We start from the raw sequence: 26,614 nt of genomic DNA, 5'->3' as shown, positions 1-26,614 counted from the left end.
CCTTTCTGGATGATTTATTTAATAACAAATATACTGTTATCTGTTCCCCTCCTCAGTCTCCCAAGTGTTGAGAAGTTTCAGGGGTCCCATAATACCGTATACATCACAAGAAGGAGCAAAGTCAGGCTTGTATATTCTGTAATCCGCTTGTGTATTCATTTTGTTTAAATCAATAAAGCTACTGATGCTGTTATTTGCCTATTTAATTTCATCTATTCAATTACGCATATTGTGTAGGTTAACTAATATGAACTGTATTGCAAACACTTTAATTTGCGGTGCCGAAATTTAATTCAGTGTGTGGCCCCTCGCGGCCTACTTTGCCTGAGAGCTTGGCCCGCACTGGAATATATGTGGTAAGACGCACTTTAAGGCACGTAAAAGCTCCGCCGCAGTGGCTTTCTGGGAAATGTAGTCTTCCCCACCGCCCTCTCGGGATTGGCTCTTGCCTCAACGCCTTTCTTATAGGAGGCGTCTTGCGTAGAGGCCAGGCCAGCCATTGGTCAGCCGGCAGCCAATAGCTGCCGAGAGTTCCCTCCGGGCTTCCCCGATTGTTGTGGCCCGTCGGAAGCGGCGCAGGTGTGCGCAGGCGCGCCTCGCGAACTCACCTGTCTTCCGGCTCTACCTGTCCGCGCTGGAGCCGGAGGATGCGGCTGCGCTCGGGGGTCTTCGCCTCCGCCTGCCTGCTAGTGCAGGCGCTGGGCGTCGGGCTCTTCCTCAGGGGCTTCTTCCCGGTGCCGGTGAGGTCGCTGCCCAGGAGCGGGGCGCTTGCCGGGCCGCCGGCGGAGCCGCCTCCCACAGGTAAGCGCTTTGCCTCCTACCTGGCGGCGTGGGGGGGCGGGAAAGGTGTGGGGAGCGTTTCTTCCAGGCCTTGTGGGGGGTTGCACGCTTGAAAACAACGGGGGTCGGCCTCTTTCTCATCGCTCAACCCGTGAGTTCGCCCCTCCACACCCTTTTCATGGGAAAGAGGCGTGGGCGGGGTAGCTGTTCCACCCCTAAATCAAGTAAATACAGTGGTACCTCAGGTTACATACGCTTCAGGTTACAGACTCTGTTAACCCAGAAATATTACCTCGGGTTAAGAACTTTGCTTCAGGATGAGAATAGAAATTGTGCTCCAGCAGCACGGCGGCAGCAGGAGGCCCCATTAGCTAAAGTGGTGCTTCAGGTTAAGAACAGTTTCAGGTTAAGAACGGACCTCTGGAACGAATTAAGTACTTAACCCGAGGTACCACTGTAATTGAAAATAGCTTACAAGTAGAAATAAGTAAAAAGATTTTGACAGGTTTTCCTGAGCACTTGGGGTAAAAAGAAAGGGATTTAAATATGAGAAGAGGATCTGCTGAATTTATACATGTTTGTGTCTTGTGTTATTGTTGTGTTTGTATTGTCTTTATAAAAGCGGAAAACCCAATAAAAATTTTATAAAAAAAAGAAAAGAAAGGGATTTAAAACAACTGTTGTCCAATCTAAACCAAGTCCTTACTACGGTCAGGGGCCAGCATAAGATAAAAGTGCCTCCATACATAAATGTAACACGCTAAATAGGCAATAGCGTAACTGCTGAAGTGTAAAGGTAAAGGACCCCTGGACAATTAAGTCCAGTCAAAGGCGACTATGGGGTTGCAGTTCTCATATCGCTTTCAGGCTGAGGGAGCTGGCATTTGTCCACAGACAGCTTTCCGGGTTGTGTGGCCAGCATGACTAAACCACTTCTGGCGCAACGGGACACTGTGACGGAAACCAGAGCGCGCGGAAACGCTGTGTACCTTCCCGCCACAGCGGTACCTATTTATCTACTTGCACTGGTGTGCTTTTGTTGCTAGGTTGACAGGAGCTGGGACAGAGCAACGGGAGCTCTCTCTGTTGCGGGGATTCGAACCCCTGACCTTCCATTTGGCAAGCCCTCAAGTCTCATTGGTTTAGACCATAGCTCCACTCGTGTCCCGCAAACTGCCAAAGTAGAGGGTACACTTACTCATGCTCACAGTTACAGAAGAACAGCATAAGATGAAAACACATGAAACATGTAAATCAAGCCTTCAGTTTTAGACCTGCCGTGTCAAACTGTTGTTGAGACATTTGATTCTGAATCTGCTAGACAGAGCCAGAGAGACGGTGATGACAGGTGAGCGTCCTCTCCCTTCCCAGCATAAATCCTGTCTACACCCATGGAAAGAGGCTCTGCCTTGCATGCAGAAAGTCCCAGGAGTAACCTCCAAGGAGCCCTGGGATTAAGCCTTTTCTGAAACCCAGGAGAGCCACTGCCAGTCAGAGTAGGGAGTACTGAGTTAGATGCACCCAGTGGTTTGACCCACTACAGTGGACGCTCTGGTTGCGAACGTGATCTGTGCAGGAGGCACGTTCGCAACCTGCAGTGTTCGCAACCTGCAGCATCTGCACAAATGTGGATTGCTATTCGGCGCTTTTGTGCAAGCGCCGAAACCTGGAAGTAACCCGTTCCGGTACTTCCGGGTTTAGTGCGGTGCACAACCCAAAAACACACGACCTGAAGCGTCTGTAACCCGAGGTACGTCTGTATAAGGCAGTTTCCTTTGTTTCTGCACAACCACCACCCATCACGTAGCCCAGGAGAGAGGGAGGGCAAGTGAGTAGGGAGTGAGCTGGCAGGTTGCCCACTTTCTGCAGCAAGGCAGACTGCTGGGGATAGTATTTACATTGAAAACCAACCCTTGACTTGACTTGGTGACTCATACATGTCTTAAATATATTTTAGGATTCTCTTCCAACTGGACAAAGGTGCCATCCCCTCTCTTTAAAAAAGCTGTCATAGTACTGATTGATGCCTTGAGAGATGACTTTGTGTTTGGCTCGAAAGGCAAACGGTTCATGCCCTACACAACCCAGCTGGTGGAAAGAGGAACATCTCATAGTTTTGTAGCGGAAGCCAAGCCACCTACAGTCACCATGCCTCGAATTAAGGTGAGTTGTGATATTTGGACATGTGCTTCAGAACAATGTTAGAAATTAGCCGGGTGTCAGGTGTGTTTTGCAACCAGTGCGGGTCTTATTGCGGCCATGTGGAGATCTCTGGCTGCCATGTTGACGACCGACATCACCATCTGGCTGGCCTCTCCAGCTTTCTAAAGCAGGTAAGCAGAAGAACTTATTTATTACATTTATATCCCACCTTTTTCTCCAAGGAGTACATGGTTTACCACCTCCTCAGTTAATCCCTACAACAAGCCTGTGAGGGAGGTTTAGGAGGCTGTGAGTGGCCCAAGGTCACCCAGTGAGCTTCACGGCTTTGTGGGGATTTGAACCCTGATCTCACCGGTCCCAGTCTGACACTCTAACCACTGCACCACCCTGCCTTCCTAGAGCACTTCTGCTATGGGACAGCTATGTAAGTTAAGCAAGTAAATAAATATGGGGAAAGCAGAATGTCACTTAGAGAAGGATCTGAAATCTTTCTTTGAAGCTTGAATTTCTTTTATTCTGGGTTTTATTTAATGTTTCAATGTGGTATAATGTCCTTTGAGATTTTTTTTCTTTAAAATACAAAGCTATATAGAAATGAAATTAATAATCATAAAAATATTAATACATCTCATTTAAAAATGGCCCCTAAATATTCCATTGTTGTGTCCGTAACCTAGGTTTAAGGTGCCATTTGGTGATTAGCTTACATATATGAGTTTCTAATACTGATTCAGAATTGCTTGTACTTTTTTGAGAGGACTTCCAGGTTAGCCAGCACTGTAGGTGTAGGACAGAATTTCAAGCGTCGGGTATCTTTGTGGAGGACAGAGTCTTGCTAGCTGTTTCTTCCCCTTAGAACTTTCCACTGCTTAAGAGGCACCCTGCTTTTGAACAGAGCAGAGGCTTGTCTCTTCAACGGCAGCAACTACTGAGAGGAAACTAGCAAAACTTTGCATGTGTTTGTGGTCCTCATACATTTATGTTCCTTCTTTTGATCCTGGCCATTGGCTTTGTTGTTATACTGAAGGGCAGACAATGAAAAATCTCCTGTTGTCACATTGAGGGTGGATGGTTTATAAAAGTTTTTGAAAAAATGTTTCTTGAGCGGAACCAGTAATGACTTCTGCTAAGTGTTCATGAGATCAGGGTATAATTTTATCTATATTCTTTGCCCCAGGGAAATTTGCTTAGCAACTCCTTTGTTTTCTGAGATTATATCTACATTTCCCCAAAGACATGCAAACATACACATGTTCACAACTATGAGGACTAGAAACTAACATTTTTTTTAAAAAGGGAAACAGATTGTTTAATCTGAATTATGTGATGTATCCTGTGGCTTTCTTGGGCTGCTGTATGTAGCTCCAGCCCAACAAAGTACCTACAAACAAATTGGGATCTGGACATCCAAATTCCACAAAACAGAAGAGTATAAACCAGTTATATAAAACACCTTTATATCACAAATATGAACAAATGAAGACTGAAGACTGACCTTTAAGATTTAATTGTGTCAGTACATTTTAGGAAGCAACATATTACTACTAGTTGTTGCAGATTTTTTTAAAAAAACAACACATGGATCCAGAGCAGGAAAGGTGCTAAATTGTGTTTCTACAGTGCAATTGGTTGCATGTAAGACCTCCATGAGCTTGCTTAGGCAAATCAACAAAAGCTGCTGACATTAAGGATGGAAATACAGTCATACCTCGGGTTACAGATGCTTCAGGTTGCACATTTTTGGGTTGCACACAGTGCCAAACCCGGAAGTACTGGAATGGGTTACTTCTGGGTTTCGGCACATGCGCAGAAGCACCGAATTGCAATCCGAGTGTCCACTGTATGCTTTAATGGGTTGCAGGCAACCAACACGTCCCATTAGCCCAAGGATTTCTGCTTGCATGGTGGGACGCTACCCCATCCTCCCATGTGTGTACCCTGTGCCCTCCCCTAATCTGTTCTGGAGTGTTAGTGGAACTCCTAGAACAGATGCAGGGGGTGCATAATTTAGTGCTACCTTTTTATATGCAACGACAGCTGCCAGGGTAGTGATTGCCACTAAATGGACACACCAACAAAGGAAGAGTGGATTTGCAAATTAAGTGAGTATATAGAACTGGCAAAATAAACTTCAGTTATAAGATATCAATCAAATCAAAAGTTAAGAATGGAGTGGAAGTATTTCGAAGATTATATGTCAAAATATTGTTCTAAAAATGACATGCTAAGAGGCTTAGAATAAAAAGTGCAAGCAATAACAAAGCCAATAAAGAAAGGGGGGAAATCAGAATTTAACAAAAACAGTTTATTATAGAATGCAAGGAAGAAAAGGTAGAAAGAAATATAAAGAAGCCGAATTGCTGTGGAGGGAAGTAGTAGTAATAATAATAATAATTTTTATTTATACCCCGCCCTCCCCAGCCAAGGCCGGGCTCAGAGCGGCTTACAAGCAATAATAAAAACAAGTTGAATGATTACAACTTAAAAACAAAATTAAAATACAACATTAAAATATTAAAATGTAGCCTCATCGCAGGAGGAGAAGGAAAGGAAAAAAGAAAGAGAGGGAGGGAATCAAATTGGCTCCAATTTGTAGAGGGTGGGGGGTGGGTTTTATAATTAAGTATATAATTATGCAGCTGTTGTAATTTAGATATTATATTTTACGTGAGGGAATCATTGGGAATTTTGGTTATTATGTATGTAAGTTAAGTTTCAATAAAGATCTTAAAATTTAAAAAAATAAATAAAAATAATTTAGTGCTACCTTGGACACAACCCAGTACTTTAAAGAACTGATCTGGTCCTATGCATTAAGAGTTTTCCTGTTGGAGTTAATGGTGGCCTGTTTGTTTTAAAGGCTCAGATCTCCAATATCTACATGTGTCATTGTGGTGATATGATTGTTGAGGGGCAGCAATAACTAATATGTTTTTTTTGCTGTATCTTAAATGAGAGTAAGGAGGCAAGGGCTCCTTTATCAGGTGTTGGCTGGAGATGTGAAAGCCCATGTGAACCCCCACCCCACCCCCAGTTTCCCCTCCAGTTTCCCCCTTCCTCATTTTTTTTTTTACAGACCTTCAAATCTCTAGTTTGCATCCAAAAAGATAAAACCCTGCCCAAAATAAGACATGAAAAGGCAGGCTCCCACTTAGGAGCACGACCACTTGGGAAGTTTCAGCTGGGTGATGTGATAAACTGAGCTAAATGTATAGAAGAGAATTATTGCTGGTGTTACTACCTCTTCTTGTTTGTTGCTTGAACTTCCTTTCCTTTGTCAGAAGTGCCCAAGGTAGGCCTCAGCATATTGAAGCAACCGTAAAACATACTCATCCATCGCTCTAAAATCAATAATCAATAGAGGGAGGATACTAAAACCAATTCTTCATTTTCCCAAACCAGGATAAAAACTTCAGCAAACAATGGAAGCTGTAGAAACATGGTGACCAATGCACCTCTTTGAGGAGGGAGTTCTACATTCTTGGGGCTACCACCGAGAAGCCCCCCTCAAGAGTTCACTGCTCCTCCTCAAACCACCATGAGGTTGCCTTCCAATTGTCTGAATCCCAGGCTGGTCTGTAGGGGAAGTAGCACTCCTTCAGATATAAAAGTGCCTGTGCTACTTTTTAATCTCACAAAAGATTTTGAAATGCCTCCCCCCCCTCTTTTTTTACTCATGCACCACTCTGGGCTGTGTTTAGTGTGTTGACTGAACCCAGGGACATAATTAAGCTTTCCCATCACTAACTGCAAGAAGCAGCCCAGCTTTGGTCTTAGGTTGGCTCAGTGTGGCACAGGAATGAAGAAGACCAGGGAGGAGCAAAGGGACTGCAAGTTCCTGTCTTGGAGCCTGCAGGTTTGCGCAATCCCAGTAAGCCACAGTTTGGCTGTTGGTGATGTGTAAACTGTACCATACAGCAATTTACATTAAATATAGACACAAAATGTAAAGGACACAATCGGAAATTGTTAAGGAATAATTTAGAGAAAGTCTTGCACCTATTTTTGTATCCAATTACAGCTTAAAGACTGAAAGTCAAATTCAGTAGTACGTTGACCTTGATGGGGGCCTTATTGAGCTGTGAGAAACGTAGGAATGGGCAAAATAAAATGAACTTTTCTGTTCTAAAGACAAAATAAAACATGCAACCCTCAGGAATCTCTATAGCAAGGAACGCATACTACAGCCATACCTTGGTTTTCAAACAGCCTAGTTCCCGAACGTTTTGGCTCCTGAACAAACGAAACACGGAAGTGACTGTTCCGGTTTTTTAATGTTCTTTTGGAAGCCGAACATCCAGCGGGGCTTCCGATTGGCTGCAGGAGCTTCCTGCAGCCAATCAGAAGCCGCGATTTGGAAGTCGAAAGCTTTGGAAGTCAAACAGACTTCCGGAATGGATTCTGTTTGACTCCCAAGGTACGACTATACTATTTTGTGCATCAGGATAATAATTCCTCAGTACTAATATTAAATGAGTTTTAATTAAATACTCTGACAACATCAAGAACTGTGTTATTAGAACTTAATGAGCCGTTGCAATTAATTCATCTTGTGCCCTTAAAACTTACTGTGAAGTTTCCAAAAAAAGACATTGCAATCTCTGTCCCAAAATAGATTCCTGTGAGGATTGATTGTCTGCTTCGGAAAGTGGCCGTCATCACAATTTGTCTTAAGTATCGGTTTCTTTTAATTTTGGTGAATGGATTCTGTAAATGATGCACAACAGCTACATCTCAGTTGATCAACTTTTTAATTTTGTGTGTTGTGAAATGGCACTCGGTGCTTGTCGTGTCTTTTCCTTGTCTCGTTTTTGCTGTACAGCTGGAATCTTTCCAAGTTTAATATTGGGGATGGGTAGAAGTCTGAGGAGAGGGGATGGATGTGTGAGCAGAGGAGGCAGGGGAGTTGGATGATGATCCGGGGGAAGGGACCAGTGATATGTGGGGTTTTGTGGAACCCGTGTGGCAGGTGCCAAGGAGAGCCAAGGGGAAGAGACTGGGCACCCAGAGATAAGGGGAAAGCAGGTGGGAGGAGAGATTCAGGGAGTCTCAGAGGCAGAAGGGGCTGTGCCGGTCCCAGGGAGAGTCTTGCCTTTGGTCCTCGCTTCCACTGTCTCCACGCATACAGAGGGTCATAAAGTGACGGGAGCAACTAGAGCGGAGTTGTAGGGTGCTAGCCCCCATTGAGAGATTTTACTTTCTTGGGCTCCATGATCACTGCAGATGGTGACAGCAGTCACAAAATTAAAAGACGCCTGCTTCTTGGGAAAAAAGCAATGACAAACCTAGACAGCATCTTAAAAAGCAGAGACATCACCTTACCAACAAAGGTCCGTATAGTTAAAGCCATGGTTTTCCCAGTAGTGATGTATGGAAGTGAGAGCTGGACCATAAAGAAGGCTGATCACCGAAGAATTGTTGCTTTTGAATTATGGTGCTGGAGGAGACTCTTGAGAGTCCCATGGACTGCAAGAAGATCAAACCTCTCCATTCTGAAGGAAATCAGCCTTGAGTGCTCACTGGAAGGACAGATCCTGAAGCTGAGGCTCCAATACTTTGGCCACCTCATGAGAAGAGAAGACCCCTTGGAAAAGACCCTGATGTTGGGAAAGATGGAGGGCACAAGGAGAAGGGGATGACAGTGGACGAGATGGTTGGATAGTGTTCTCGAAGCTACCAGCATGAGTTTGACCAAACTGCGGGAAGCAGTGAAGACAGAGGAGTGCCTGGCGTGTTCTGGTCCATGGGGTCACGAAGAGTCGGACACGACTAAACGACTAAACAACAACAAGACAGATGAGACTTGATAACATTTGGTTTCTCTCACATTTTTAAAAATGTCAAGATGTTCTTTTCTATAGGTAATTATGTGGCCAAAACTCAGTTGATCCAACAGGCTCAGTTCATTTTAGCAAATTAATTGAAAACCCCTCTCAACTGGTTAGTGAGAATGCCATTGAAAAGCTCTGTTCCTCTGGTTAATTTGGACTATGGACTGAAGGAAAATGTTATAAATAATCTCAGCTTTGCATTGTGTGTGAACTGGGAATCCTGGCTTACAACTGAATAATGAACGCGTTGTTTCTGGGTTTGCACATAATGCTAGGCTAAGATTCCCATCACCCTTGAACCTCAGCCATGCTGACTGTGGGGTGATGGGAGGGAGGAATCCAGCAACAATTGGAGGATACCACATTGGCTAGCCTTGTGTACATATCTAACAGAGACTTCCTTGGCAGTTGTGTAGATGTGTTCTCTCTGGGTTTTTTTTTTTTAAAGTGTCTCAGAGTTGGTTCATCAAGCCTGTTACAGATGATTGTAATAACATTTTTTCCTGTCCATGTACCCTTGTCCTAAGGCAGTCTCGTCCTTTTCTCAAACCCTATCAAGATGTTTTCCCCTCTGCTTTTGGGGCATCTGTTTGCAGGCACTGACAACGGGGAGCATCCCGGGTTTCATCGATGTCATCATGAATCTCAATTCTCCAGCCTTGCTGGAAGACAACTTGATACAGCAGGCCAAAGCAGCTGGGAAAAGGATAATCTTCTATGGTGATGATACTTGGGTCCGATTATTTCCAAAGCAGTTTGTGGAATATGATGGAACAACATCTTTTTTTGTCTCGGACTATACTGAGGTAAGAAAATGCTCCGGTACAGTGATGTAAGAAATTGCATTGTTAGGTTTGTGTGCAAATGATTACTGTGTGAAAATTTGATTTATTTTTGCCTATGTGTTCTTAAAGATCTGTGTATTAGCTCCTAGTAAAAAAAGCTGGATTGATCTGTGATATTCTAAAGCATGTTTTAGTTGCCACATTTCTAAAATGGGTATGTTTTTCATGTCTGCGTTGTTGTTTTTGGTGGTTTCTTTTGCAATTGGAGGCAGTCAAATAATTGACAGGCCCTGCCTTCCCATTGTGACAAACTACTAAAAGCTCCATATGTTGTCGTCACAAAATTGCAGGATGGCATTCCTTACTTTAGCTCAGGAATGGAGAGCTTGTAGCCCTCCAGAAGATTCCAAACTCCAGCTCCCATCATTGCTGAGCATTGGCTGCAGCTGATGGTGGTTGGAGTTTAACATCATCTTGAGGACTACTGATTCCTCAGCCCTGCCCTGGCCTGCACAAACCCTTGAAGGCTTTGGAATTACTGTTTGCAGCAAGTACAACTGGTCCAAAAGGACGCGGATGGCACTGTGGTCTAAACCACTGAGCCTCTTGGGCTTGCTGATCAGAAGCTTGGCGGTTTGAATCCCCACAACGGGGTGAGCTCCCGTTGCTCTGCCCCAGCTCCTGCCAACCTAGCAGTTCGAAAGCACGCCAAAAGTGGAAATAGATAAATAGATACCGTTCTGGCAGGAAGGTAAATGGTATTTCTGTGCACTGCTCTGGTTCACCAGAAGTGGCTTAGTCATGCTGGCCACATGAGCCGGAAGAACTGTCTGCAGACAAACGCCGGCTCCCTCGGCCTCTAAAGCGAGGTGAGCGCCGCAACCCCAGAGTCGTCTGCGACTGGACTTAACTGTCAGGGGTCCCTTACCTTTACCTTTTTTACAACTCGTCCACTTGGAATGGTTCTCTAGAACTTCAGGCAGGGCTCTTTCCGGTCCCTTTTAATTTTGTATTTACTATGTTTTATATGTTTCCTTTTCTACCAAAGAACTCAATACTATTTATTTATTTTAAAACAACGGATACATGAGATACAAGGAAGCTAGGGAGAAGAGGAAAATAACTTACTTGAATATTGCCTTTTTCATACGGTTATGTTAATGACCAGGCAGAGAAGTCTCTTCAAGAGATGGTTCTGGCAGGGAAGAAACAAATTGGCGCTTTGTCCTAGCTGAGCCAATGGGGAGAGCCTAGCTTTTTCAAGTGTTCCTGGAAGGGTTTTTACAAGAGCCTTCTAACTGGAGATGCCAAAGATTGAGTTCCCTCTGTGAAAACCGTGCCATGATCTCTGGCTCTTCCCAAGTTGATGCACTTGACATTATTATTATTATTATTATTAAAACAATGTTTTGAAAGGTATAGTCTCTGCGTCTGTTGTAGGAGTTTAAAACTTCTGCCACTGCTTTGGTAGCATGAGGATTGGCAGCCTGGTCTTGTGGATTGCGGCTGAGTGTGCTCTGATTCAGAGAACCAGTTAACCTGCAACATGCTGTGCTTAGAGGCTTAGAAATTCAGTTAGGTCCACATGGTTACTTAATTCTTATTAACTGGCCATCTGCCTAAAGATCCTTCTATACCAGTGTATCCAAACTTGGGTTTCCAGATGGTTTTTTTTGGACTACAATTCCCATCATCCCTGATTATTGGTCTCGCTAGCTAGGGATGATGGGAGTTGTAGTCCAAAAACAGCAGGCGACCCAAGTTTGGGAAACACTGTTCTATAGTGTTTCTTGGACTCCAACACTCCAGAGGAGAGGGGCATCATGTTTGAACGCTCCCCAGTTGAAAACAGCTCATTGTATGTAGAAAATGAGCGTGTCCGTGAGAGACATTCAGCCTTGACTTCTCTCTTTAGTGTGCAATTTCCCCTCTTGTGTAGGAAATGATCGGAATCATTGCAGTGTGATAAAGTCCAGGAACAGCTTTTCCCCTTGGATTCTGCAGACTGTATAAACTGCAAGCTTGAAAAATTAAGATGGCGTAGGAGTTTCAACCGGCCTTTCCTTTTCCTTTCCCTCTTAAGGTTGATGATAATGTTACCAGACACTTGGATAATGTGATGAAAAGAGAAGACTGGGATTTGCTCATCCTTCACTACTTGGGGCTGGACCATATTGGTCATCTGAGTGGACCGCACAGCCCTTTAATAGGGCCAAAGCTTTCTGAAATGGATAACATCATCAAGAAGATTCATACTTCTCTCCTCTCCAAGGTGGCATGCATATATATATTGATGTAAATTTAATCATGAGAGTAGGAACAGCATATGAAGCCTTAGGTTTTTATCCAATGTCATTTATACACTTATCAGCCTGTCCCAATGCATGCTTACTTGCAAGAAAGTCCCACAAAATGTAGTGAGGCTTACTCTCAGGCAAATGTACATAGGTTTACTGCCTTCATGGTGCTGTCGCCTTTGACGTTTGGGGCAAGTTAACCTGATGCCCTTGAAAATCTTGGCCAATGTGTTAAGGATACGAGTAATCCTAACAATTAAAAACTTCATCAATGCATGTGGCACAATTTCAGGCATTATGCAAAGGCTGTTTTCAGGCGTTCATGGCTATTTCAGGCGTTATGCAAAGGCAAATCCATGTTTGCCACCACCTGACAACTCAACATGAAGCTGCATCCAATGGCAGCTCTCTCGGCAAGGGCACCTGTGTGTAATACACACAACTCAGATTGCACCTTTTTCCAGTGAAATGTGTTGAGTGACCTTAAAGCTCCATAAGGGAAAAGAACCAACTGCCAACTTTTACCAGGGTGTGTGAAAAGGGGGAAAAAAGTTTGTGGCTTAGTTACTTGAAAAAGTGATGCTCACATCTGAGAATGCCACCTGATCTGGAAATTATTCCATCCTCCCTCAATCCCCGATGCGTTGGGGGACTCTCTGTACTTCCGAAGCCATTAAGGAAATGCCCTCTGAAACTGCTCTAGTGTTTGAGGAGAAATAGGTGCCTTTTTGGAGGCGGGGGGAGTCCTGTCTGTGCTGTGTGGCACAAACTACATGTGCCATGGTGCTGCTCTCTGCCTTTTTCTTTTGGGTGAACAGTACAGTCGTACCTTGGTTGCCAGACACCTTGCGACTCAAACATTTTGGTTCCCAAACGCCGCAAACCTGGAAGTGAGTATTCCGGTTTGTGAACATTCTTTGGAACCCAAACGTCCGACGTGGCTTCTGCGGCTTCCGATTGGCTGCAGCAGCTTCCTGCAGCCAATAGGAAGCCGCGCCGTGGTTTCTGAACATTTTGGAAGTTGAACGGACTTCCGGAACGGATTCCGCTCGACTTCCAAGGTACCACTGTAGTGGTCCTCCGTTTGTGAAATGCTCTCCCCAGGGATGTTCGCCTGCCACCTTCATTATATACTTTTAGGCACCAGGCAAAAACATTCCTCTTCAACTGGCCCTTTGGCTGCTTAATATTCTACAGCCTTTTAAATGTGTCTGTGGGAATGGGGGAGTATTGCTTTGCTGTTTTGTTCTACGTATTTACTTGTTTTTATCCTGTATTTAATTCTGCGAACTGCCCTGAGGTCTTATGACAAAGGGCAGTATATAAATCCAATAGATAAATAAAAAACAAACAATTGGCTGAATGGCAGCCATTCCTCAAACTGCAGATGGGGAACCAGGCCTGCCCTCCACACATTGTTGGCCTCCACTTCCCATCTGCCCCAGCCAGCATGGGGAGCTGGACCTCTCAACAGCTTCTACAGCGCCATGGGTGCCCTGTTCCTGCTCAAATGGTTTTGACTACGACCGCCTGTGTTTTCTGAGCTTAGATGTTGTGAGTTAAGGAAACGAAATGGTCAAAGGAGTATGTCAATCGCCCCACTAAGCCCTCTGCAATTTCCTTCCTTTGCAGGAGGAGGGAGAGGTGACTTCACCCCACCTGCTTGTTGTGTGCGGCGACCATGGGATGTCCGAAACAGGAAGCCACGGGGGATCCTCGGAGGGTGAAGTGCGAACGCCCCTGCTTTTCGTCAGCTCTGCTTTCGACAGGGCCGGGGGTAAGGGCTGGATTCCTCTTGCCGGTGCTCTTATTTCAATAAAGAGATCCAGCTACTTTTATTAAAAAGTGCCGCAGAGGAGTAGCTGCTCCCTTGCGAAATGCTTGTGAAATGACGCAATTTTAGAAAGGCCTGCTTAATGTGTCCTGGTAGACAGACAGTCTTCTTTCAGAAAAAAAGAGAGTTAAAAATGTCTCAGGTCTGTGGCAGCCCTAGCATTAATAACGCCAGGACAGCTGCACAAATTATTATAGCTAGGAAGTGGAAGGGGCAAGGTTGAATATAAAATGGAAGAATGGTACTAAGAACTGTGGTATATAGCTATTAATGATCAATTAACATGTGCCATTAAGGTAAGACAAGGAATATGCAGGAGAAATGATTTTGAGGAGATAGGGAAGGTATTTGTAGAATTTGTACTGTTAAAATGGAAAGGGGTCAAACCATCGCGAGAGGTGTTGAAATTTTGGGAGGTTGGATAGTTACACTGGAATGGCCTCGGTGCTGGGGTGCACATTTTTTTCCTTATTTATTTATGATTATTACTTTGTCAAAATAATAAAAAATAAAAAATGTCAGGAATCACCCTTCCCACTGTTGGCTTTTTCTTTTCTTTTCCCCCCGGACTACCACTCCCCTCAGCCTTAGGTATCAAACTTCTGGGTGTAGTGATTAAAATATCTGCAGGGCACCAGGTTAGAGGAGGGTGTCATATTATTATTATTATTATTATTATTATTATTATTATTACTCCTCTTATTATTATTATTACAGCTATGAACGGCTCCAGCACTTTACTCTCTTAGGAAGGTAATAATGGGGAGAATCTTGATCTGTTTTGGTTAAAACGTGACACTGATAATGCCAAGGTTGCAGGTTCAAGCCCCCTATGGGACAGCTGCATATCCCTGCATTTCAGGGGGTTGGACTAGATGATCCTTTGGTGTCCCTTCCAACTCTACGATTCTGTGATCAGAAGGAACATGACTGTGTAGCAAATACCTCTTTGCATTTATCATATTTTTGGGAAGGCAAGCCGGGGAAGTCTTAGCTGGCGTCTTTCTCCTCTCAGGTCTCCTGAAACCTCCAGAGCTTGTTCAGCAGACTGACCTAGCCGTCACGCTGGCCATAGGCCTTGGCTTGCCCATCTCACGGAACAGCGTCGGGCAGCTTTTGTTGCCTGTCGTGCAGCAGAAGACGGTGAGAGAACAGCTGCGGTACTTGCATTTAAATGGGTTCCAGCTTAGCAGACTCCTCCAGGAGAACATGGCTACCTATGAAAAAGGCAAGTAAGTTAATGTCTGCGCTTTTTATGATAGCTGTCGAAACATTCTTAACCCACAGGAAACCGGCTTTGAAGAAATAACAATACAGTGGTAGCTCGGGTTAAGAACTTAATTTGTTCTGGAGGTCCTTTCTTAACCTGAAACTGTTCTTAACCTGAAGCACCACTTTAGCTAATGGGGCCTCCTGCTGCCACCTTGCGATTTCTGTTCTCATCCTGAAGCAAAGTTCTTAACCCGAGGTAATATTTCTGGGTTAGCAGAGTCTGTAACCTGAAGCATATGTAACCCGAGGTACCACTGTATTCTGATTGTTAGGGGATTGAAATATGATTTTTGTAGCATGACAGGAGAGAGACAGGATCAAAAGCAACTCTTGTTCTTGTGACTCAACAGTCAGGGATGGTTCCCTCCTCTTAAGGCAGAACCTGCGATGGTCAGTTTCTGCTACAGTGTGGACATCAGGCTGAGGCATTTTGTAATTTTCTCATTTAAATCCTGCCTGCAGAGGGAAATGGTAGCTCCTCTCCCTTATTTATTTTAATTTAGTTTGTTTGGTTTTTTTATAAATATTTTATTAAGTTTTCACAATAGAAAAGCATTCAAGAAAATATACCAAGACAAAGAAAATACAAAATCACATAAAGCAATACAATACAAAAATACAAACATTGAACACATCAAAAGAAAAAGAAAAAGGAGATAAAAACACATATAATAACAAAAAACAAAAATTCCCTCTTTCTTAGTTTCTCATCTTCAATTAACTTATTTTCCCAACTTCCTCACGTCTCCCGTTCTTGTATCCCTTTTAAAAATTAATTCAGCAAATTCATATCCTATTAATTTATCTGTTATTAATCCTTATTTTAATTTAGTTTGAACAGTGTATAAAACAAATGGGTTGTTAGCTTTAACTGTGGTTTAAAGTGCTCATAAACACTTACTTGGGTTTCTTTGCACACTGTGTTTCGGATTCTGTTTTTAAAAGCGAGTTTGCAACTCAGTGGTTGCGAGGGAACCATTGCAGACCTTTATGTCTCAATGCAAGTAAGAAGAATCCTTTCTGCAGATCCCTCAAATAACTTTCCGTCTGCTTTAATGTCTCTTGTGACTAGATCTTGGATTCCAGCAGTTTAAGATGGCGGAAAAATCCCACGGAAGTTGGATCAAGCTGTATTTGGAAGGGAATACCTCGGAAGTCCTCAGAAACCTTGGCAAAAAAGTTCTCAGGCAGTATTTAGAGGCCATCAGGGTCCTGAGCTCTTCCTTGAGCAAGCAAGTGGCACAATATGATACGTATTCAATGATAGTGGGAACCATCATTGTTCTGGAGGTACAGTTGAGTCTACTGAAGCCATCCAAATTTTCAGTTCAGTCAATAAGTCACTTACATTATCTCTTTTTCAAGGTGGGTGGTTCACCTACTTAGAAAGTACTTTGTACATGCTCTGAAACAAGCTGACACAGCACCAGCCTCTTGACTCAAATTTAGGTGGCAACATATTGGCAAGGGGCAGTGGGATCTTTCTTCAAAAGTCGCTTACCTGGCCTTGCACCTTACATGTGTTGTCTCTGGATTTCATATGGGCAGTATAAAAATACTGGGATGCGGGTGGCACTGTGGGTTAAACCACAGAGCCTAGGACTTGCTGATCAGAAGGTCGGCAGTTCGAATCCCCGTGACGGGGTGAGCTCCCGTTGCTCGGTCCCTGCTCCTGCCAGCCTAGCAGTTCGAAAGCATATCAAAGTGCAAGTAGATCTGGCGGGAAGGTAAACGGTGTTTCCGTGCACTGCTCTGGTTCGCCAGAAGCGGCTTAGTCATGCTGGCCACATGACCCAGAAGCTGTACACCGGCTCCCTCGGCCAATAAAGCGAGTTGAGCGCCGCAACCCCAGAGTTGGTCACGACTGGACCTAATGGTCAGGGGTCCCTTTACCTTTATAAAAATACTGTTTTTCTGACAGTAGCGAAAGCTTCACTATCTTGATCCACACTGCCTATATTTGCGTCAAAAATCTTGTACGTGCAAGACGCCCCATGCTGGATTGCAGACTTTCTCCGCAGTTTCCAAAGTTTTGTTTTCCTACATGGCATTGGGAAGGGGCTGCTATTTGAGAGACCCAAGCCTGAAACTCTTATGAGCGTGGGGAAATATTTTGTGTGTGTTTTTCCTGTCGGATGCTGGCCATAGAGTCTGCAGCTCAAACGCTATAGGTAAAGGTAAAGGGACCCCTGACCATTAGGTCCAGTCGTGGCCGACTCTGGGGTTGTGGCGCTCATCTCGCTTTATTGGCCGAGGGAGCCGGCATACAGCTTCCGGGTCATGTGGCCAGCATGACTAAGCCACTTCTGGCGAACCAGAGCAGCGCACGGAAATGCCGTTTACCTTCCCGCCGGAGCGGTACCTATTTATCTACTTGCACCTTGAGGTGCTTTCGAACTGTTAGGTTGGCAGGAGCAGGGACCGAGCAACGGGAGCTCACCCCGTCGTGGGGATTCGAACCGCCGACCTTCTGATCAGCAAGTCCTAGGCTCTGTGGTTTAACCCATAGCGCAAACGCTATAGCATTGGGTAAAAGAGCAAGTCTTGCCTTTGCTCCCAAAATTCTCACGAGCAGTAGATGCAGAGAAACGCTGTCTTGCTTGGCATGCTGGATAGTTTGAGAAGTCAGCCGGTCTGGTCTGTCCCTTGTGCCAGGCACAATGTGAAATAATGCAGGACCCTAACTAAATATAAAAAAGAGCCAGAGTGGTATAGGGGCACGAGAGTGTTGGGCTAAGACCTGGGAGACCAGAGTTCAAATCCCCACTCAGCCAGTCACCATCTCTCAGCCTAGCCCAGCTCACAGGGTTGTTGAAAGGACAAAATGGAGGTGTGCAGTGGGGAGGACCCTTGAGGCCATTGGAGGAAAGGCAGGATGGAAACGTAATGGTCAAAAAACCCAAAAAACTGCTCCTTTCACCAGTTTTGAGTTCTAGACTCTCATGGGGTGTTCTTGCTTGTTTTCTCCTCCTAGGTGCTGGTGCTGCTACTCTTGAGTACCGCAAAAGCTCTAAGCAGCAGGGCGGAACTGGAAGTGCCCCTCTCCCCATTGTGCTCTCTGCTGTTCTACCTGACATGCCTGATGCTCTGTGCGGTTCATGTTGTCGTGTGCACTTCGACGGAGAGCTCGTGCTATTTCTGCAGCATCTCCTGGCTAACAGCCATTGGAGTGATCATGCTGATTTCCGGGCTTCTCTGTGTCATTCTCTCTGCCCTGGAAAAGGTGTTTGTGAACCCCAAACAAATGGCAAAGGTAATAGATACAGGAATGTAATTTAAGCTGCCGGGGAATGTGGATCTGTACTTTTCTTGTGCCTCGTTGCTTCGGAAAACCACTACACCTTTCACATGGTAACTTAAACCAGTGTTTCCCAAACACGGGTCTCCAGCTGTTTTCGGACTACAATTCCCATCATCCTTGCTAGCGAGGGATGATGGGAGTTGTAGTCCAAAAACAGCTGGAGACCCAAGGTTAGGGAACACTGCTTTAAAGCTTTGCAAGGAAAAGCATACATTGTGCACCAGCATGCTGCACATTTATGTTCAGCACCACCACTTCTGCCTGTCGGTAGCCCCTGATAGGCAGACGAGCCCACAATGTTCTCCTTAATGAGACTGACCTGGCACCTACGTCGCAATCTTTTCCATGCTAAGCAAAAGCGTTTCTTTTAGTCCCAGGCATTTTAGCTTGTAGAAAGCGTGCTAACAATTGCATTGGTGTTGTTACTGTATTTGTACTGCTATACAGTTAGTTGCATACTGCCCTGGAATTCTAAATAGGATGGTCTCTCTCCCCAGACCAACCCCAGGCTGGAATTGGACATTAAACGACTCCCACTTCTTTGCTTTTCCGTTGCCTGTTTAATTTTATTTTTTTAAACCCACCTACTGCTCCTCAACATGCTAGGTTGGTGAGGTCTTGCAGTCCAAGGCTGTTACAAATGATCTTAGCGTGGCGAATTGCGAACATCGATTTGCCACAGTGGTGATATTGCTGCCTGAAAGGTAAGCTGCTCTCAGTTATAATGACTAAATTACCAGTGCCTAAGAGCAGAGTTCAGGGAGATTAGTGGTGGTGGAGCTGCTGGCTCGGCTCTTCTGCAGAGCTTTAACAAGCATCTTTTAGTCTTTGCATGAAAGCTGCTTCTCCCAGTAATCCATGTTATCCGATTTTTATACCGGAGCGGTAATGAAAACCCTAGTTTTGAAGTCACGTCGATAGATTTCAGTTTAACTGCTTTTTAACAAGCAGTTTCTTGCAAAAGCGCTCTGGGAATACAGTAGTTTTGTATAAAAGTGGCATAAAATTGTGACGGGGAAAAACTAGCACAGAAAAAGGGGGAGGAAATTAAGCCCCTCCCTTTGACTCAAACCCCTTTTTTTGACCAGTTTATGTACGTGGGCAGAAGTGTGCAAGCTATGGGAAACCTTAGCTTGGAATTGGTGAGGATGATGGAATTGGTGAGCACCAAAATCAGTACAGCTGTGAGTTTATGAGCAAACCTTTTAAAGCTACTTTGGTTCCGGTGGTGTCGCTGTATGAGAGATTGAAAAGAAAGCATTAAAGATTACCTTTAGGTTAACAGTGGTAACTTCCCTTGACTTGTAGGTTAACCTTGTGCACTTCTTCAGAATTTTAACATTGAGGTTTTGATAATACAGTCATACCTCGTGTTGTGTTCCGCTCTTGTTACGGACTTTCAGTTTACGAATGTGGCAAACCTGGAAGTGTTTACTTCCGGGTTCGCTGCCCACACATGCGCAGAAGCAATCTGCGTGCTTGGTGCACGCACAGAAGTGCTCAATCGTGCTGTGCACATGCGCAGAAGAGGCGCTCTAGTTGCGGACTTTTCGGGGTGCAAATGGCACCCTGAAACGGATTAAGTCCGCAACTAGAGGTACCACTGTATGGAAATTGAATAGGAAAAAGGGCATACAAGCATCTTACTGTACATTGAATTGGTTGATTTGGCTCTGTCTGACCACTGTAATCCATGTGCTGAATTACTGCAATGCTCTCCATGTGGGGCTGCCTTGGGGGCCTAGCTTGGAATCTCCAGTTGGTGGCGAATCTGATGGCCAGATTGCTGATGGGGGGGCACATGGCCATGACATGACACCCCGGTTAAAACATCTGCACTTGGCTGCCCATTGACTCCAGAGTCATGCTCAAGGGCTTAGTATTAATTTACAAAGCCCTGAACAACTTAGGTCCAGGGTAGGAACTGTCTCAAACCTTACCTTCCAGCTCAGCTGCCTAGTTCATCTGCAGGAGCATTGTCCGTCATCTCCTGAGTTGGCAAGGCTTATCTGACAGCAAAAGGAAACTTAGCCTTTAGTGTCATTGGCCCTGCCTGCCCTGTGCAACGCTCTGCCAATAGAAATTCAGCAGACTTCTTCCGTGCCCTGATATTTATGCATCTGCTGAAAACCTTTCTATACTGCTTATGCATAGAAAACTATTGTTGTTTAGTTGTTTAGTCGTTTAGTCATGTCCGACACTTCGTGACCCCATGGACCAGAGCAAGCCAGGCACTCCTGTCTTCCACTGCCTCCCGCAGTTTGGTCAAACTCATGCTGGTTGCTTCGAGAACACTGTCCAACCATATCGTCCTCTGTCATCCCCGTCTCCTTGTGCCCTCAGTCTTTCCCAACATCAGGGTCTTTTCCAAGGAGTCTTCTCTTCTCATGAGGTGGCCAAAGTATTGGAGCCTCAGCTTCAGGATCTGTCCTTCCAGTGAGCACTCAGGGCTGATTTCCTTCAGAATGGAGAGGTTTGATCTTCTTGCGTAGAAGTCTGAGCGTAGGTGGCAAATATTCTTTGATATACCCGTAGTTAAAGAGTTATTATTCCTGATACCTTCTGGCAGTCAAAACTGATTACATTGAATGCATAGACTAGAGCTGTAACTGAATAAGCAAGTCAGTCTTTCTATTTCTCATATATACATCAAGATCCTTTCAAGCACTGAGAGGCCTAACATACAGTATTGAAGCCTATGGCTTTGGTCAACTGAATGGCTGGATATTTTTTATATATTTCTCTCTGCATGTCTTATTAGTGTTCAGATGATAACTATTTATTTTACTTGACTGCACTTTTCCAGAGTCATTTTGTTTTTTGTAGAGCTAAGCCAGTGTTTCTCAAACTTGGGACTACAACTCCCATCATCCCTAGCTAGTCAGGAACAATAGGAGTTGTAGTCCAACAACCACTGGGGACCCAAATTTGAGAAACACTGAGCTAAGTGAACTTCAGTTTGCTAAAAAAGGGTGTACTCAAGGATTTCTGAAGAGCTATCCTTAAACCGGGTTACTCTGCAGCAATTAACATATAAAATAGCCATTTCCGAGGTAGCCTTGCCTGGCTGCTTCTTAGGAAATAAACCCATAGCTTTAGTATGAGCAATGTAATAACCAGTGGATCAATATTATTCTTGCTGCAGCTGCGAAGCTAAATGAACAACTGTAGATGGTTGGGTTTTTTCCCTTGCATTGCAACACGCTGGAAAATGGGCAGATTTAAAGAGATCAGAGAAACGGCTCCTTACTTACCTCCTTTAGAATTTTCTGATTGCGAAAAGATTTTCTATTTTTAGTTCCACATCGAGGCACTTCATACTCAGTCGCGTGGCTAGAGAGACAACGCAAACTTTACATGGTAATGCCGGTTATTCAGAGAGGAGCCCTGCACACTCCTTGAAAGAGAATGCGCAGCCGTTTCAATGGCACAATTAACCGAATGTTGACAGCAGCTCTGAATTACGCTGAAATTAACCTTGTTTTGGGCTAGGAATGTAGGAGAATTACATAAACATAACAAAAATACCGTTGTTGTTGAAGAAGCCAATGCATGCAATTTTATATGCTGGCGGGCTCTAATGATGCGTTGGATTCTTTCCAAATTATATCGCCAACACATTTTTCTCCCTCCCCTCTTCACAGAATCCAGCTGCCGCTACTTCCAGCTGGTCTGAATTTGACGTGCTCATCCTGGCAGGCACTGTTGGCCATGTGTCAAGTCTGGGCGCCAGCAGCTTCATTGAAGAGGAGCACCAAACTTGGTACTTCCTCGTCAGTACCCTCTGCCTCGCCCTCTGCCAGGAGACCTGCAGGCACTATTTCCTGGCTAAAGACTGCGATCTTCAGCTTCCCTCTTCAGCCAAAGCAAACCCTGAAGAAGTCAAAGCAGCCCACCACCACAGGGATGATGCTGGCTACCTGCAGGATGCCCCGAAAACGGGCAAGGCTGCCAACTCCGAGAGCACGAGGCGCTCCGAGAAGTGGATGGTGTTGGCCACTCCATGGGTTGTCCTCGTTTGCTGCCGTCTGCTTCGCTCGCTAAATCAGACTGGGGTTCAGTGGGCTCACAAGCCAGATTTTGGCCACTGGTTGACAAGGTGCGTATTTGAATTGCTCTGTATTTGTTTTTGGCAGGATGGGTGATGGATTAAGGCTTGTACTTGGTAGTTCACCTGCAGGGAGGTGTAGAGTGGCTGGGAAAACCCCACCAGATAGGCAGGGTATTAAAAAAAAAACTACTATTATGTAGGGAAGCATAACAAAAGGTCTTTCTTTTGGGCAACAAGCTATTGATACTTTATGGATCTTGCGGCTTTATTAGCTAGTATTTGTAAGAGTTTGTGTTTCATGCCATGCCTTGGAAGGTTTCCTCATATTTTCTTGGTAACCTCCAAAACAGTGGAACGTAGGTCAGCCATCTACCCTGCGTCACTCAAAGGCTCTGAAAAGGCTATGCAGTTTTTGAAAATTTGGCAGTGGAATGTTCTTCCTCTGTGCACTTTTCCAGGGAGGAAGATGGCAACCCCATAGTTTTCTCGGTTAATGACAATGCGGATGGAGAAAGATGGGATGTACCATTTGGAATATGGCTGGAGGTTCCCTTACCTCTGAAGCCACGGAGCAACAGACTTTGGCGCTGGAGCACTGTTACTTCATCCCACCCCTCCACCCCGCACTCTACAGACCACTTTGGAAATTGCTGCGGGTTTTGTCTGACCACTCAAAGTGCTTTTGTTCTACAAATCAAGGCACAGCTTCACCACCAGTGTCACAGTCAGAACAAGCGCCATCTTATGAAAATCCTGGCGCCTAGGCCAGGGTGGTGCCAGCCCGCTCATGGTCAAAGCAGCCTCTGTGCCAGTCTCTACAGCGGTTCTCAACCTGTGGGTACCCATATGTTGTTGGACTACAACTCCCATCATCCCTAAGCTCTGCTAGCTAGGGGTGATGGGAGTTGTAGTTCAACAACATCTGGGGACCCACAGGTCGAGAAAGGCTGCTCTAGAATGAATGAGTGGATGACGTTCATGGCCTAGCAACGGCTAGTCCAACAACAGCTGAGGACCCCAAATTTGAGAAACTCTGGGCCAGGCTAGTCTTCCCCACGACTTGCCTTTCTATCTCCAGTTAGCCAATGGGGTGCTGAGCCTCAATAGTGCGGTGTATTACTTAAGGCCACTAAATGAGTTCATGACAGAGGCCAGATTTGAACTGGCGGCTTCCTGGTTCACTGTTTAATCATGAAGCTGCTCTAGCTCTACTTGGTAGTTAGATTCATAGAATTGTAGAGTTCAAAGCAACCCAAAGGATCATCTAGGCCAGTATTTCCCAAACTTGGATCACCAGCTGTTTTTGAACTACAATTCCCACCATCCCTGATCATGTGTCCTACTAGCTAGGGATGATGGGAGTTGTAGTCCAAAAACCACTGGAGATCCAAGTTTGAGAAACCCTGATCTAGTTCAGCCCCCTGCAGTGCAGTTGTATCTATTTGATGCTTTGCAAAAGACTGGAACAATCTTCCTTTGCATCTGCTTGCTTTCTTTTTAAAAAGAAAGTTTCCTTTTCCATCTAGGAAACAGTTACCTGCTCTTGGGTGGGAAAATGATGCTTTCTGAGATAACTTGCCGATCCTTAACTTCTTTCCAACAGAATCGCTTGGCCTGTGAAATAAGATTTTTAAAGGAAGCCTAAAAATGAAGGCTTAAGTGTCAGCTGCCGTTGTGTAGCAGCCCACCCTAAATCTGCAGTGAAGCTGCCTTATACCGAGTCTGACCATTGGTTCACACAACCTCACTCTGGCTCTCCAGGTTTTTGGGCAAGGTCTATCCCAGCCCTACCTAGAGACACCAGGATTGGGACCTCTGAACGTCAGGGAGATGTTCTATCACTGAGCTATGACACTTCCTTGTTATATTCATGTGCAAAAATAAGGTAGGGGGGAGGAAGGTGCCAGGCACCCAGAATGAATGCCATGGCAGAAATAGTTCTCTGTGCTCCGTGCTAAAAATACAGTGAAAACTCTGCTCCAAGGCAATCCAAATTCTGTGATGCAAAAAAAAGCCGAATTATGTCGCTTGTATAAATTAGGCAAGTTTGTGAGATTTCTCTAGTTTTGCATAACGCTGTGCTTGATACTATTTTAATTTATTTACAGTGGTGCCCCGCAAGACGAACGCCTCGCAAGACAAAAAACTCGCTAGACGAAAGGTTTTTTCATTCGCGATTTGCCTCGCAAGACGAATTTTCCTATGGGCTTGCTTCGCAAGACGAAAACGTCTTGCGACTTTGTTAAACCGTTTAAACAGTGCTTCGCAAGAAGAAAAATTCGCTAGACAGCAAAAATTGCGGAACGAATTAATTTCGTCTTGCGGGGCACCACTGTATTTTTGCATTGGATATTCTGCTTCCGCAAATTGTGATGAGGGGCAAGGAGCTGGAACTCGTGACTTCTGAAATTTCACCAGGTGTTGGCACTGCACTTTGAAGAATATATTTGCAACCCTAATGGCTAGAAAGCTGCTCTTTTGCTGGAGCAGAGATTTCGGGGGGGGGGGGGAGGAGGAAGCAAAGCCCTTTTACAAATGGTGCTTGGAACATTTGACTACCCCAAGCACAATTCCAATTTTCTCAGGGTAGTAAAATTGTCCCCAAGCAGATCCATGTGTGTGATATCAGAAGAAATGTATTAAGGCTGCAATCCTGAACCCACTTACCTGTGAGTAAACCCTATTGAATTTAGTAGGGCTTACTTCTGAGTAGACATGGTTAGGTTTGTGCTGTAATTCTTCCTTGGATTACCTTTTGTTGGGAAAACCCCCAATGGGGCAATAAATCCCAATAATTTACACTGGCTGGGGCAAATATATCTAGTTATAATTATCTATATCTGTATCTATCTGTATCTAAGGTTTAGGATAGGGATAATTCCTCTGCTGTAATCAAGAGGCAATTCCATTTTTTAATAATAAAAAGTGTCTGGAACAATGTGACAAAATGAAGTAATATGCAATTTAGACAAAAGTATATATATCAAGGTATGAGATTTGCTGTTTTTAGGTTGAAACTAGTTAACTCTTCAGCCTCCTTCCCAATAAACAACTTTAATACAGGTCCAACCAACCAACAATTTCAAAAAATGAACTTGCAGTAGCTGAATCTGTTAAAATGGATCTAATTGAAATTATTCTTGTTTTTGCAGTTCTGAACATAAAGCTGAACTTTCTCTCGTGGCATCTGTATCTCTAGTTATGATTTTTATTCTTGTGCAGCAGAGATGTTCTCTGGTTTCAAAAATAGCAATGGCACTTGGACTCTTGGGAGTGTACAGTTACCGGGCAGCCATTGGAAATGTGGAATTTCCATGGCAACGAGACAGCAAAGATATTTCAAAGTAAGTTCATTAGCAGCTATGTAAATGTACTTAACACTGCGAGGTCTAAAAGGAAATGTTATACGAGCGAGCAGTGTGTTGGTTTGGGCATGAGCCTCAAGAGTTTCTGCAGGTTGCCAGGGACCATTGCAAAATGGGAAGCCTCTGTAAGACTGTTCTGCCTTGGTCAGACCACACCTGCAATACTGTGTCCGGTTCTGGGCACCGCAATTTAAGAAGGAAATTGACAAGCTGGAACGTGTGCAGAGGACGACAACCAAGATGATCAAGGGTCTGGAAACCAAGCCTTATGACCAGTAGTTGAGGAACTTGGTTATGTTTAGAGGAGATGTTGTTGTTGTTTAGTCGTGTCCGACTCTTCGTGACCCCATGGACCAGAGCACGCCAGGCACTCCTGTATTCCACTGCCTCCCGCAGTTTGGTCAAACTCATGCTGGTAGCTTCGAGAACACTGTCCCACCATCTCATCCTCTGTCTTCCCCTTCTCCTTGTGCCCTCCATCTTTCCCAACATCAGGGTCTTTTCCAGGGAGTCTTCTCTTCTCATGAGGTGGCCAAAGTATTGGAGCCTCAGCTTCAGGATCCGTCCTTCCAGTGAGCACTCAGGGCTGATTTCCTTCAGAATGGAGAGGTTTGATCTTCTTGCAGTCCATGGGACTCTCAAGAGTCTCCTCCAGCACCATAATTCAAATTAGAATTAGAATTATTATAATTCAAATAATTATTCAAATAATTCAAATAATTATAATAAATGAATTATTATAATTCATAATTAGAGGAGATAGCCATCTTCAGATATCTCAAGGGCTGTCACATGGAAGATGGAGCTAAGTTTGTTTTCTCCTGCTCTGGAGGGTAGGACTCGAACCAATAGCTTCATGTTACAAGGAAGGAGTAAACATCAGGTCCCTTCCAACTCTACAATTCTGTGATTCTATAATGCACTGTGGGAATGAG

General features: G+C 44.6%; 1 protein-coding gene across 3 annotated transcripts in view; it reads left to right on the top strand.

Moving 5' to 3' along the window:
- The first annotated feature begins 552 nt into the window (after window positions 1-552).
- PIGG (phosphatidylinositol glycan anchor biosynthesis class G (EMM blood group)) overlaps window positions 553-26,614 on the top strand; it is a 60,811-nt gene continuing 34,749 nt past the window's right edge. Inside the window, exons 1-10 of one of the 3 annotated variants that reach the window (XM_081176514.1) lie at window positions 556-801; window positions 2,738-2,943; window positions 9,371-9,580; window positions 11,643-11,831; window positions 13,489-13,633; window positions 14,706-14,918; window positions 16,035-16,252; window positions 17,937-18,215; window positions 21,908-22,362; window positions 25,467-25,658. In XM_081176514.1, coding sequence (XP_081032640.1) covers window positions 648-801; window positions 2,738-2,943; window positions 9,371-9,580; window positions 11,643-11,831; window positions 13,489-13,633; window positions 14,706-14,918; window positions 16,035-16,252; window positions 17,937-18,215; window positions 21,908-22,362; window positions 25,467-25,658 — 2,261 coding nt within the window. In that variant the 5' untranslated portion in view covers window positions 556-647. Of the gene's footprint in view, window positions 802-2,737; window positions 2,944-9,370; window positions 9,581-11,642; window positions 11,832-13,488; window positions 13,634-14,705; window positions 14,923-16,034; window positions 16,253-17,936; window positions 18,216-21,907; window positions 22,363-25,466; window positions 25,659-26,614 lie in introns of those variants that run through there. The other 2 variants (XM_081176513.1, XR_014003289.1) reach the window with 2 other exon arrangements.

Source organism: Podarcis bocagei (assembly GCF_964188305.1).
Source record: "Podarcis bocagei genome assembly, chromosome: 17".
Lineage (NCBI taxonomy): Eukaryota > Metazoa > Chordata > Lepidosauria > Squamata > Lacertidae > Podarcis > Podarcis bocagei.
Note: the sequence above shows the minus strand (reverse complement) of the source record. Positions and strands in the feature narration are given on the sequence as shown.